This window comes from Glycine max, chromosome 10 (genome assembly GCF_000004515.6).
Source record: "Glycine max cultivar Williams 82 chromosome 10, Glycine_max_v4.0, whole genome shotgun sequence".
NCBI classification, from domain to species: Eukaryota; Viridiplantae; Streptophyta; class Magnoliopsida; order Fabales; family Fabaceae; genus Glycine; species Glycine max.
The window spans coordinates 30,476,161-30,491,275 of record NC_038246.2 but is presented as its reverse complement, the minus strand read 5'-3'; the positions used below and the strand labels follow the sequence as shown (position 1 = coordinate 30,491,275).

At 32.4% G+C, this 15,115-nt stretch overlaps 1 protein-coding gene across 2 annotated transcripts; it reads left to right on the top strand.

The window, feature by feature from the left end:
* The first annotated feature begins 4,437 nt into the window (after positions 1–4,437).
* Positions 4,438–12,389, top strand: LOC100804833 (nuclear pore complex protein NUP1). 2 transcript variants are annotated; one of them, XM_006588969.4, is made up of 9 exons: positions 4,438–4,844; positions 6,096–6,142; positions 6,745–6,863; positions 7,249–7,456; positions 7,574–7,873; positions 7,949–8,035; positions 8,143–8,844; positions 9,189–9,823; positions 10,414–12,389. In XM_006588969.4, the coding sequence occupies exons 1-9, from the start codon at positions 4,592–4,594 to the stop codon at positions 11,954–11,956; spliced, it is 3,894 nt and encodes a 1,297-aa protein (XP_006589032.1). In that variant the 5' UTR covers positions 4,438–4,591; the 3' UTR covers positions 11,957–12,389. The 2 variants fall into 2 exon arrangements, with proteins under 2 accessions (XP_006589032.1, XP_040862288.1); XM_041006354.1 differs by having other exon boundaries at positions 6,736–6,863.
* The last annotated feature ends 2,726 nt before the right edge of the window (positions 12,390–15,115 follow it).

Sequence of the window (15,115 nt, the reverse complement as noted above, 5' to 3'; positions counted from 1 at the left end):
TTCTCTCTTCTCTCAATTCCCTCACCTATTGAACCTTGTAACCCATTCTCAACCCCCTAGCACACCTATTTATAGGCAAAAGACCATTTTGGGGGACTTGCAACTCGCTCAGGCGAGCTAGAGCTCACCGAGGCAAGCTAGAGCTCGCCGAGGCAAGCTAAGGCATAGTCCTGAAGTAACTGATTTGCCCAGGTGCGCTGGTTCCTTCACCCCAAAGTCATTTGGTATAAAAGACCCTTTTACCCCTTTTTTTGGTATTTTTTGCATTCTTGATCAAAACACTGAATGATCATCTATTTCGCACTGTAACTGACGTTTAACACTGTAAGTCGACTAGCAAGGATCAAAAAATCAATGAACGATAGTCTCCGAACAAAATTAAGATATGACACTAATGAGTTATGATTGAATGTCAAGTATTTTATATTGTTAGTTAGAACATAATTTTTTTCATAAAATATATTAGGTGTACAATTCATCAGGTAACTAAGTAGAAATTAATTTATGTTCAACAAAAAAATTCTTTTAATATGAAGTAATAAATGTACTTGAGAGTTAAAGAATTAGAGAATCTTTAACACCTATTAAACATTTTATCTAAAACTTTAAAATAATATTTACTCATCTTACCATGGTGTTCCTTTTCATATGATTAATTTTTCTTTATTCCACACTTGAGGTAACCTTGTTTTATACATACTTAAATAGTGAATCTTCATTCATATTCAAGAGAACTTCAAATTCCGAACATGTTTTGTTGGAAACAATGAAGTGACTTCACTTGAAGTTGCTTTGAGCATAACTTTTAATTGAATAACAATAGATAATGTACTCTTGACAAAAGTTTTCCTAGCTACTTTTTACTAGTTAGTAATGAAGTTTAACAAATTACTCAATACCTTGGACAAAAACATACCAATCATCATTAACCCCAAATAATAAACCTTTCTCATAAATTTGATTTTTTGTTAAATAAGGAAAAAACATTGATGGCAAATATGTTCCAATTTCTTGTATTTGATTGTAACATTTCTCACTCTCTCTCGGTGTGTAATAGATTCTAACATTCTCTATATGTCAACAAGAGTGACTCTTTACTTCATCATTAGTTAAAATAAAGGTTTAATTGTATTTAAAACTCCTAATTTTTTTAATTTTTAGCAAATTTTTGTTTCAGTAAATTAATTTGGCGCATTTTACTTTCAACTTTTAAGAAACTTGTGAAAATTTTATCCTCCATCGTTTATCTATTAATAAACACAAAAGTTGGAGGTAAAATTTTTCAAAAACTAAAAAAGATGGATGCAAAATTTGCCAAAAAAAAGTACAATTATGTTAGGAATAAAATGACAAAGAGTAAAATTGTAAGTTTGTAAAAAATTGAGAGTAAAATACATTAAATTAATTTATTAAAGGTACAATTTTTCAAAAATTAAAAAGTTGGGATAAAAAAATATCATTAAAACTAAAATAAATAGTATTTGTTAAAATCAACCAAAAATTAAAGAATTGTTATTAAATAATATTGACATAAAATAATAACAACCTTGACAAACAATTTTCTTTGTCAATAAATTATATAATAAAAAATTTGTTTCGGATAATTTTCGTAAATAAATTCAGGTCTGGACATGCTATTCTAACAAACTAAACAAGTATAATTTACAAAATAAAATATATATTTTTAATAATGTAACATATATGTTGAAGCTCATGAACCTACTTTTTAATTGCGTAGATTCTTTATCTTTTTTGTAGCCAGCAAGCATAACTTGCAACATTATCTCGTCAAAATGAAAAAAAAATAAAAAACACAATAAAATTGCAACTTTATGAATCACAAATATAAAGCTGACTATTCTTATATTCTTTGAAGTCTTTTATTATTTTTATTTTTATAAATGATTCTTTGAAGTCTATGAACCTTTTTTTTTATTGTTTGATAGAAAACTCATGTAATAATATATATATTTTTTTTAACTCCAAGAGGAGCAAGAAATAAATAACAACAAATCTTTGATATCCTGGCATTCATTTGGAGCATATTCGTTACATACAAATATTTTAAGAATTTCATTACCGTTGGGTTTCTTGCATTTTGAAATGCTCTGTTTGCTTTCATTTAGTTTGAAATATTTTTAATCTGTACTACAATGTGAACTAGTTGAATAGTTTCACTATTTTTATATACCACTATATAAATTTTGACATATGAAATGGTAATATAATTTAAATAAACTTTTAAAATTTAATATCAAACACAATAACACCATGTTTGGCTTAATTTTTTTTACTTAAAAATCACTTTAAAATTAAAAATAAAATATTTTAAAAAAGTAAAATTTGTTTGATAATTTTAGCTTAAAATTTTTTTAAATGATTTTTTTGTTTTATTGTTTTGCATCAATTAGCTGAGTTATTTTTAAAAGTTACTTCAATTAATTTTTTAAGTTACTTTTCTTTCTTTTCTTTTATAAAGTTAATCCACTTAATTTTTTTAAGAATTTTTCTTTAAGCCTATCCTTTTCTTTTAAAGAAAAGAAAACCAAGAAAAAAAAATCTGAACTAAATACTATGTAAGAATCTCTAAGATGTTTTATGTGTAGAAATTTATATTATTTTTTCATACAGCATCAATAATTAATTAAATCATATTTACATGAATAAGACATTAAAATAATTAAAATAAATTTATGATACATACTTCTTGATGTCATTATTCTTTCATCAATGTGTTTTCATTTTAATGACGATAGAATTGTAGTATAACATTTTCCTTTTATTTTTCTTTCTCAAATGGGCGTGTAATAAGGATTAAAGCCTTTTCATATTTATCAAGACATATCTCTATCGAGTAAGTGGAGTAGGAACTTACTTTTTTATTTTTTATTTTTTTATGTATAGCTATAATGGCTTATTCATGTCTTTTCATGAAGAGTCGTGTTTTTTCAAACCTTATTCTTCCATTGAAAAATAAAAATACAATAATTCAACTTATTATTAATTCATTTAACTATAGATTGCATCATTCAAACCAGACTCATAGTGTTGATGTAAAAAAATAAAAACTAGACTCATAGTGTGATGTCCAATGTTCATTAATCACAATATGAATATTAAAAAAAATCGTTAAAATATTTTTCAAATAATATAATATTTTAATTTTAATAAATCAATGGAAACAAAATTTAGAAACTAAAAATTCTAACAATTTATTTATAATTATAATCATTTTGAATTCAATCAAAAGTATCCCCGTGACACTAAACATTTATAATTCTCATGGTTTTTTTTACAGTATTATTTTCTCATGCTATTTCTTTGTACACATGTTTAAATATAGGAGAACAATCATATCGATATAGAAGTTTTGAATTACAAAGAGATAACCAAGTGTTTTCTAAAATACATTTCTACTTTTTGATAGTTATATAAAAAGTAAGACAAATAAAAAGGCCTTAATAAAAAAGCCTTAAATTCAGAAAAGAAAGTACACATAGTAGAACTTTAAAGTTTTAAGGAATCTTGAATTTAATGTTATTAACAAAATATTATTTAACGGCAATTTATGATATTTTAATTGAATAACTAATTAAAGAAAAACAATATTATTTTGATTTGATGCAAAACCTATAAGATACGTACCAAAATAAAAATATATGACAACGAACAAGAATTTGAATTTTTGTTTGATACAGTGAACACCCCTAATTTGAATCTATATTATAAAGCCTTTTATTTTTAAAATTGCAAAGTAGCTCAAATGTGAAATTACCACTACTACTATTGTGTTTTTTTTTTATGATCTATATTGTGTTTTCTTTTTAGACAAAAAAGCTAAAAATCACGACAATTTCAATAAAAAACGTGAAAATAAGTAGTTGATAGTTTCGAAAAAATAGTTTCCCACTAATCATGAAAAACCACGTTTAAAATGTAAAAATAAACACACTAAAATTAACTAAAAGAATAAGAAATGGAGAGAGAGAAAAAGTAAAAATACTAAAGTAGTCAGTGAGATTCTCTTTCCCTCTCATGGGATATCCGTTACTACCTTGTTTCAATATTATTCCGGAACAACAGTTGTTTATTTATGAGTAAATACCATTTTCATTATTAAAAGAAATGAGATCCTTAAAAATTAATTCTAAAAGATCACAAATTTAAATAATATCTATAAAATCTGCGATAAATTAATTTTACTTATGACATCATTTAATTATTAAATTATAATATTTAAAAATTAATTTGATATTAAATTATAACATTTATATCAAATAATTATTAAATTATCCGCAATATTATTAAATTTAAGTACAAAATTTGAGAAAACTAAGTTTCCAACCAATTTGTCACTTCACACTTTTTCAGGGAGAAGAATGAGTTATCCTTTATTTATTTATTTACCCCTTCTATTTCTCTTTATTTTATTTTATTATTTATTTTCATTTTCTATCTCTTCCGCTTTCTCTCTGCGATTAAAACCCTAATTTCGCTCGCTCTCAACTTCCTCTTTCTCTCGAATTCGAAGCTCTTTCTCTGTGTTTCTCTCTCTCTCTCTCTCTGTCCCTCTGTTTCTTTTCTCTCTCTCATGGCACCGGCACGTGAAGAGAACCCTTACGAAGGCGGCGGCGGCGGCGGCGGCGGTTTCGGCAAGTTCCGAAAACGACCGTTCCGCAGAAGCCAAACGACGCCGTACGATCGCCCACCGACAGCGCTGCGAAACCCTAACCAAAGCAACGGTTGGTTCTCGAAGCTCGTCGATCCCGCGCAGAGGCTCATCGCTTCCAGCGCTAACAAACTCTTCGCCTCCGTTTTCCGCAAGCGCCTTCCTCCACCACAAGGTTTCTCTCTCTCTCTCTCTCTATTTTTTTTCGATTCATTTTAATTGGAAGAGGCTACTTTGTAATTTTAGGTTTTAGTTTTTAAATTTTGTGAATATAATTTCTTACGGTGTTGTTGCTGATAATTAATAATGTCAATGTGTTTAATTTTGAAAGCAATTAAGGCGGCATTTGGATAATTATTGTTATTGTGTGTGCGTTTCGGAACTAATTGAATTTTAATTGCTGTGCTGCGGGGTGTGTTATGTTATGCATGTTTCTGAAAGGTTGAGAGTTTTGCTGAGGTATGATACTGTTATGTATGTATGTTCTGATAGTAAATAAAGAGACTCGTGTTATGTCTTGTACGTGTTTCGGCTTCGTAATTAGAGGGTACTGTAATTAAATTTAACGTAAATGCAATATTAAATTGAGCTTGGCGTTTTTGATGATGTGGGTGAAAGGATAGATCGGATCTCAGTGAGGATAACATATGGAACAGGGAGATGAATGGGCAAGGGAAAGTGGGAAACACATAAATTTACTTTGGATGTTAGGATGGAGCACTAGGTGAGTTCATTTTTCTGGTTTGTTGGAAATGATTGTTTTCTTGAGAAGAGTGTGTGTACGGTTTTTTAGACTGTTCTACATCAAAGGAAAGTGGGAAACACATAAATTTACTTTGGATGTTAGAATGGAGCACGAGGTGAGTTCATTTTTCTGGTTTGTTGGAAATGATTGTTTTCTTGAGAAGAGTGTGTGCGGTTTTTTAGACTGTTCTACATCAATGAACAGACTTGGCTTGGCTTGACTTCAGGTTGGTGCACAATGAGAAGTAAAAAATGTGGATTGGATGTAAAGTTGTTGATTCAGTCGGTGCCTCAGTGGTTTCCTACCTATTCCTAGGTCTTATGTGACGATATTAGTTTGTAAACAAAATCTATGAGAGCACGATTAGCATGGTATAATTTGTGAACTTAAACGGTATTGTTTATCAGCAATTAAGTTTTTGGCTTGCATATCTATTTTGAAGCTGAGAGTAGGACAGTGTAAATGGGAACCAATAATGGCTGTGGAAATTTTATCTCAACTTGCTGTTTTCCTTATTTTTCTGTGTACAATACAAAATGTGGTAATAGTCTGTGACTGTTGTTAGTTGTAATGTGAATTTTCTGTTTTTTTTTTTAATTTCCTTTATATTTGTTTGTTGTTCTGTGATATTTTAAGGCACAATATTCCATGTTTTTACTTTATGGTGTTTTTTTGGCACAGAAGCAGTACAGGAAGTGAGGGACCATCACCAGGAAACAGCTCTGATTGTAAGTATGCATGCTTAACATATCTTATTTGTGTTTGCATCTCCTCAGGAATAGTATTTTTTTATCAGTTCCTTAGGAATAGTATTATGGGTGTGATGACCATGCATATGTTTTATTTTAAAATTAAATTGTGTATCATTTATGCTTTCGTTGCGCTACTTATAATACTTTGGTTCCATTATTAAATTACAACTTAAAATTATGCAGTTATGAAGGTTGAGTATTAATGAAGCTTTACTTTTCTCTCTTGATAGTTGATAACTTGATATACTAAATAAAAAATAGTTTTTATTGACAAATCATCATTGAAAGCTCTGAAACAGTTCAATGATTTTTTTTTTCAAAGGACTAATTTTAAATGTGCCTTTCAAGACAATGGTATTCATTGTAAAGTTCTGACAAAATGGATATTTCCACTGGAGATTCTTAAACTTTATCTGTTGGTTTGGTTGGATAACTTCACTCCTTGTTGATTAAGGTTGTTACTAGTATTTTGATTCTCCTTTGTTATGCCAAGTTTATTGATATTGATTTCTGTTATTATTATTATTATATTGTGATTGTGATTGTCATTTTTTTGTTTGCTATTTGAGGAGGAACAGATTGCAAATGAATCCTCTGGCAAGCAAGTAGTAGGTGAAACTAGTGTCCAAATTAACTGTTCTGATGGAGATGGATTAACTGAACTTGAGAAACTATTAAAGCAGAAGACTTTCACCAGGTATCCTTTGAATGATGTGCATGACTTTATGTGGCATCACTGATTTTGGTATTGGGTTGGTTGGTCTGTGTTTGGTAGTTTGCCGGCAGCATATAACTTAGTTGTATCTTTATGATGGGGATTGGTGAAAGATGGTAAAATCTTCTGGTTCCTAATAGAGCCAAAGTTGTTGCTTGATCCATATAGCCGGGCCTACTTCATTCATAGTGCTTGATGGTCGTTGTTGTGTAATTTGAACTTCCTGTATAATTTATTTTTGAAACTTGCAATTTGCTTCTTCCATTGTTCATTTTAAATTCATGTCATTCTGTATTCTTAGACAGCATTCCTTTTGGGACAAGTGTTTTGTTGATTCTGCATGTGACAAGTCTTTATTATTCCACAGATCAGAGATAGAGCATTTGACAGAACTTATGCGTTCAAGAACTGTGGGTTCATCTGTTGCAGAAGAAGGGATGAGCACAGAAGTGGTTCCATCAGATCCAGTTTTTCCTTGTGAACAAAAGGGAGAATATCCCAAAACTCCAGGACCAGAAAATGGGATTGAAAACCAGCTTGTTTCAACCCCATATGTTACTAAGACTACCTCCACTGTATGACCATTTTCTTGATACTTATCTTTCATATATATGTTTGCATGTTTGGTTGTATTTGTGAAATTATTAATTACCTTCCATAATCCATTTGACATGTATGCATAATGTCTATAGGTTTCTGTTGACGATGTTGCTTCCCCTGCGGAGCTTGCCAAGGCTTACATGGGTAGCAGGCCTTCAAAGTTATCGCCATCAATGTTAGGCTTGCGAAGTTCTCCCAGGGAGGATCCATTTCTACTAAAAAATCAACACGTTGCTCAGAAATCTCCTATTAAGTCAATTGTGCCAAAGGCTACTACCCTTACTAGGGTTCATGAAAATGGTTTAGTGACCCCAAGGTCTCATGGCAGATCAGCGATATATAGTATGGCTCGAACACCATATGCAAGAGTTTATCCAGGCTCTATGCTCAAGGTTTGCCATTTACTGAATGATATTTTTTATCATGATGTTTCTAGTGTTGAAATTTACATATGGTCTCTCTTACAGGGTGCTGGGGTGGCTGTTGAAGGTGAGCCGTCATCTTCAGCTTGCCATGCGATTGATCATGATATGCTTTCTGGATCCAAGCAAGGGGTACAAATACTTGTGATTACAAGTCCCATAATTTTTAGTTTATATTTTATAGTTCTCTTTGAGAGATATTTTAGTGGGTTTTCCTTTTTCCCTCCCCTTTTTTTCAGGTATTAAAACGTGGAAGTTCTCTATTAGGTAATGATATAGGATCCTTTGGTCCAATACGCCGAATCCGTCACAAGTCTAATCTTCTATCTGCTAAAAGCCTTACCTTACCTCATTCGGGAAATGCTCTAGCTATAGATAGGAGTAGAGTTGGCATTGATGCTGCTCAGCAACCTTCATCTTCCATGCAGAAGCCTAATCTGTTGGTTGAAGCTAAGCATAGGCATACAAATCTGTCTGCAGAAAATGTAGATGATACCATGCCTAGTTCCAACATTCCTCCTTTACCCTCAAAATCCAGTGAGATGGCCTCAAAAATACTTCTGCATCTTGATAAGTTGGTTTCCCCTAAAGAAAAATCTCCAACAAAGATGTCGTCATCCATGTTACGAGGACAGGCTCTTCGAAGTATGGAGACAGTAGATTCATCAAAATTCCTGGATAACATACGGGATAATGGATTGGATGGCTCACATGGAAATTTGTCTGCTGGTGCTCAAAAGTTAAAATCGAAGATAGATGAAACTGAGAGTGGTCCGTCGAAATTTGTTGCTCCTACTGATGTATTAGTTTCTGTCGATGCAAATACTACAGCCCCAAAGAAGCAAGATATATCTATTTTTAAATCTGGAGATTCCTCTGGAACAAAACCTGTTTCTCATCCTCCACAAAAGAAGAGGGCATTCCATATGAGTGCACCCGAGGTTTGTAATTTTACTTTAATTGTTTTCTGTGTGATGGTTTTATTTAGTTATCCTGATTTTAAGTATTTGTAAATTTAATGTGATTTCATATTAATTATTTTCTTATATCTTAGCTGACAGCCTGACAGAGCTGGTACTATTAATCTTGTTGTTCATAGTGACCTGTTTCTTTCATTTAGCTCCCAAATATTGATGATTGAGGCAGTTGTCAGGAATTTTTTACTTAGATACTTTTGATTTTGATTTGACAGACAAAAGTGATTAACTTTTCAAATGAAAAAAAATGATTCATTCTGTGATCATGATTATTCACTGCTGTTTTTGTTACTCTATCTCTTGTAAAGGATTATTTGGAGCTGGATGATGATGCCCATCCTAATGGAGCTGTGTCTCCTTTCTCTACTTCTGGGAAAGAAACAACCGTCTCCACTGCTGTGGCTGATAAAACTACCTCTGGTATTGGAACAGCTGTACTGGAGAAGCCCCCATGTTCATCTGTGCTAATGCCATCCAAAAGTTTTACAATAGATGGTAAACCTCAAGTTAGGACAGCTGATGGGTCCAAAGTTGAAAAGAAGGTTGATGTACCAACCTCTATAACTTCATCTGTCTCTGATCCTATTTTTAAGCCAATTTCAGAAGCTTCTAACACAAGTTTAGGCTTTAACAAATCTACTACACCTAATGGATCAGTTGCTAATCCTCCCCTATTTAACTTTGGGAATAAAGTTGTTCCATCAATGGAGCTGACGGCTGCTGATGCTCCGTCAAAATACTCTACCAAGTCAGGTCCACTATTTGGTTTGGAGAAGGTTCCATTATCAAAAGAGCCAGGTGCTGATGCTCCTTTGGTTAATTCTGGGTTCAACAAAAATGGTGGCAATGTTTTACAAGTACCTGTTACTTTCTCTTCATCTGTTGGTGAATCTGCTGTTTTTAAATTTGGCTCTTCTGACTCAAAGCCGATAAGCTCAATCAGGTTAGTTATGTAATTTTTGCTTTCTTTGAAACTCTCTCAAAAGTAAGTCTTTACTATAGGTTGATTAGGTTCTTTTATCGTTTAGTTAGAATGTGTCTGTTCTCAGTTCTGCCTCTGTTTACTTTTTGTCAGTAATAAAAATAATCTGTCTCAATTTGTAAATCTCATTTGGAGTATATCTTTTTTTTTTTTTATCACAGATAACTTCTACCATTCACTGTGTTTGCTGTAATAGCTTATATGTTCATTTAATACATTTCATTCTTCCCTTGTTATTGTTCTGGTATCAATTGATTTAAAAGAGGCATTTTTGCATTAGGTCTGAGGGTCGAAGATTCACCAAATTTATCATGCCATGTTTTTCTGATATCTTGAACTTTGGTGGTATACTGTATAGTCTCATTTTTAAAGTGAATTTTGAATTGTTTTTTCCGTGTCTACTTTTTGCAAATTGATTTTGATTTCTGTGCTTTATGTTCTTACTTGATTCAATGTTGAAGCGAAATTGGAAAGAGATATGGGGGCATGTTACATCATGTATGGTGAAGTGCTACAATGATCAATTTACTAAATGCCCTCTTCCTTTGCAGCTCAACTACTGTTCCTGGTGCTGTTGATTCAATGCCAAAAGCTCTTGATTCAGACAATGCTGGTGCTAAGACTAATATAATAGCTGGTTTCTCTGCTCGGTTATCTGAACCAGCTGTTTCTTCTGTGGCATCGATGCCATCGTTGACATCACCTGCAAATTTATTTACCTTTGGCAACAATTCAAATCAAAATAATGGACCTGCTGCTTCAAGCCCTACATTTTCCTCTCCATTTCCCCCTCTGACAAACAATTTTACAGGTCAGAATATATTCAGTAGCTCATCTCTTGCAGCAAGCAACAGCAGTGTTAGTGCATATGTAGCCTCCACTAGCATGGGCATGACAACTAGCACCCCTGCTGTAGTTGCCGCCAGCAATAGCAGTTCCTCCACCCAAGTCTCATCTTCATCTCCCACAACTTCATTTTTCAAATTTGGATCTACCCCTTCAGCACCAACAAGTTTACCTGTGTCATCTTCTGGCTCAGAACCACTGGAAAACAAGAGTGGCACAGGGATTGGCATGTTTGGAAGCTCTTCTGCTGCAATTGGAAGCACAGGGAGTGGCATTTTTGGGTTTAGTACCCCAGCAATGACAACTGGGAGTAGCCAGTCTCTGGGTTCTGTCTTTGGCACTACAAGTGGATCTGGTACTAGTGGTTTTGCCACTTCATCTGAGAGTCAGTCAGTGGCATTTGGTTCATCTGCATCAGCCCCATTGTCTGGGTTGACTGGGAGTGCAGCTTTTTCTTCAGGGAGTTCATTGTTTTCTTCTTCAAGTTCTGCCACAAACATTTTCAATGCGGGTACAACTTCTGGGAAAAGTACCCCTGCTGCTTCCTCAGAAGCCAACCCTGTTAGCTCCAGTGGTGGCACAAGTTCTTCTGTGTTTGGGCTTTCAAGTTGGCAGCCCAGCAAGTCTCCATTGGGTTCTTCCTTTAGTTCATCATCTTCACCTTCCTCTGGGTTTTCTTTTGGTTCTTCTTTTAGTTCATTGTCTTCATCTACTCCTGGGTTTTCCTTTGGAGGAACATCCACATCTTCTGTTACTTCTTCCAGTTCCCCCATGATGTTTGGATCATCTGCTGTTGCATCAACTCCTCAGTTTTCATTCACTTCTGCTACAGCTACTACCAACACACAGCCTGCTTTTGGAAGTTCTAGTCCTAGTCCTGGCTTCACGTTTGGTGGTTCAGCTCCAGCTCCTGTTAATAATGATCAGATGAGCATGGAGGACAGTATGGCCGAGGACACAGTTCAAGCAACTCCACCCGCAACTCCACCCGCAACTCCCATATTTGGTCAACAACCTGCCCCACTTCAATCAAATTTTGCATTTGGAGCATCAGCTTCAACAGGAGCGAGTCCTTTCCAGTTCGCAGGACAACAGAACATTGCTCCTCCACAGAATCCATCTCCATTTCAGGCTTCTGGCAGTCTTGAGTTTAATGCTGGAGGGAGTTTCTCATTGGGCACTGGTGGGGATGACAAGTCTGGTCGAAAATATATTAAAGTTAGGCATAATAGATCGCGGAAGAAGTAAGCCTATTTTGTTTATGAAAATGGTTATTTCTGTTGCTGCTGCAGGCTGCACTTCATTATTGCTACAAATTAATAAACTCTAAAGGTGAGTGATTCCTGAGTTTGTGTCCAGTTAGGAGGGATCTGGACGACGCTATTGAAAGCACACATAATCAGATGCAAGGTTGTCAGTCTCATTTGTCTTGCTTCTTATAGAGTGCAAGGCATAATTTTTCACAATTTTGTAATAATAGTATGATATGGTTGAACATAATCTGCTGTACTTGTAATGGTTTTAGGTCATATAGTAATAGATCAAAGGATTTGGTCAGTTATGTTCACAAAATCCCTGTATTCTCGTTACTTGTATCATAGCCAGAAATAGGCATGAATGGCTTAGCTGGTTGTCAAATAACTTACAATTCTAGTGAGCAATCTGTGATTATTAGCTGGTAGGCCTTTTTCTTCCCCGCTTATTTTAGCGTCAAGTTTTGTTTGGTCACTTACAAAATGAGGTGGATTTTTTGGGCTATTCGATAGATGGTGGCATTCATTTGTCAAATTTTGGTGCCTTGTTTGTTTAAAATTAACTCTAGGTTGCAAACAGCGATAAGTTGCTATGTACACCAGCAATTATACGATTTTCTTATTTTGTCTTTTTGTAAAACTGATACGGATTGGAATTATAGGACTGGAATTATAGGACGTTGTTACGTATATCTAGCAAAATGGTTGGTGCATCCAATATATTATTATATTAAAATTAATTGTCATAAAGTTTATTATTTAAATTTACATGCTTATTAAATATATATTATAAATTTTAGTGTTATATATAACAACATTAATTATTTTATAACATAATTGACTAATTAACTGAGTTGGTTAAAGTGTCTGCGTATGAGACTTATGGATTATCCAATGCACAATTATTGGGTGTATTAGTAATTTTGCTAGGTGTACGTAGTAATGTCCTAAGTTTACTTAAAGAGTCCAACACCCACCTATTATTATTGAGTCATACAGGGAGTCTAAAAAATTTAGTTATTGAATTTATTTATTTTTTTATATTAAGTTTACAACATTTTGTTTATTTTGTATTTTATCATCTTTTCTGAGCATTTCTTTTCACATTTTTTTCGCATTTTACCATTTTGTTAGTGACAACATCCTTCCGCAAAAATTGGTCAACTACATCGATTTGTTTTTTCTTCAACTTTTTATAGTAACACGTTAGCATCGATAAAATGTACAAAAATTAAAAATTTGGTAATAATATTCATAAAAAGATATAGCCGGGTAGTAAAATTTACCATTAATTCATAACATTATTGTGTGTCATGTGATCAATGATTAATTTTGTCTCAAATAAATAATACTATTTTAAGATCATTGACATGTAGTAATTAAATTTGTCTCATAATTAATAGTTTTATATTAATCAAACGAAAATTACGTTTATTTAATTTATTTTTAATAAAAATAAAATCAAAAACCACTTTGTGATGAGAGCAACACTGTGTGTGGGTTTCTCACTCCGTGCGCATGTACTAATACTATATATTATCAGAGAGTGCAGTAGTGGATGTGCATGGAGCAGTTAGGTTGACACTTGACAACTATAACTAACGAGAAGAAAATCAGTTATAACAGTTAGAGTGAGATAGTCCTAATATATATACACTTGCATAGAGTTAAACTTGTTAAAGATTTATTGAAGAACAAAGCAAAGTGATATTCGAGAGAGAAAATTAAGAGCGAGCGTGATGAGTGAAGGGAAGAAGAGAATGGAGGAGGAGGCGAGGAAGAGAAGATAAAGTGGACTTGGGCAAACAGCATGGCCTTTCTGGAAGCCCTAGCCACCATTAAGGAAGAAGATGAGAAGCGGTTGGAGAAACTCGCTGCTTTTTAATTTGTTTTTTTTTTTGTTAGTATGTTTAGCTTTGTTTCTAAAATATAGTTACGTGACAAGAAAGAAAATTTTAATTTGGAATGCACTTAATTTTTTAGGTTAGTTTGTTGTTTAGTTTTGTTTCTAAATGATTGTAAGTGAAAAAAAGAAAAAGGTATAGAATTTTGGCATGCACTTAATTTGTTTTTTTTTTTTGTTAGTATGTTGTTTAGTTTTGTTTCTAAATGATTGTAAGTGAAAAGAAAGAAAAGGGTATAGAATTTGGCATGGACTTAGTTTTCTTTTGTTTGTATGTTTACATTGACATGTCCTTAATTTGTTTTTATTGTATTTGATAGGAAAGGGGTCACTCGCGACCAGGACAATTAGCAGAATGCAACGCAGAAGTCACAAGAAATGGTGCAAGATGGCACAAGAAATGCAGAATCAAGTACCAATTAATTGAATAAATAAGTCCCTGTTTGTTTAGCTAGCTACTATTCTTTCGCCGGCGATAATCATAGGGACTAGCTAGTTAATTATTGTAGTTATACTCAGTCGCATGTACACTATGATCAGCTAAAGCTAGCCAATTACATAAGGATCTGTTTATATACACACAATTGGCCCCCAAAAATTTCATTTTTTTTATATTTTTAATATTTTTTTGTCAATTTAAATTATTAAGTGGTAAATTTTGTTAAGATATGATTTATTATTTGTAATCATTTTTTCATTAATAAGACTACATAATATTAAATTATGAATGTAATGGTCATCGTAAATCATTTATTTAAAATTTTAATTTTATTTTAAATGTTAAAGAAAATTATTTTATATTTATTTTATATTTAATCTCTCCTTTACCTCAAAAAAATCTATTGAAATTAGTACAAAATTTAAATTTAATGTCTATGGTTGATATATAAAAAAAGATATTTTGGCGAAAAATATTGATTATAAGATCACACATTTAGTTAAAATTTTATTTCATATTGATATTTTGTATACATAAATTAATTTAAATATTTAATTGAGTCAATTTGAAATTTGAATAATATTTAAAATAACAACTCACAATTTTTTTTTATAAAAATTAACAAAGTGTATTAAATTAAAATTTGAAGTAAATTTTATTTTAGGTCTTATAATATCTATATACGACTCTGACTAGAACATATATAGGCCAATGATCCTTCTGAACTATTTTGAGAATGAATTGAACAATTTTTACAATATGAGACTATTTTTGATTTTTTATTTGAAAATGAATTGAACATATATACGACT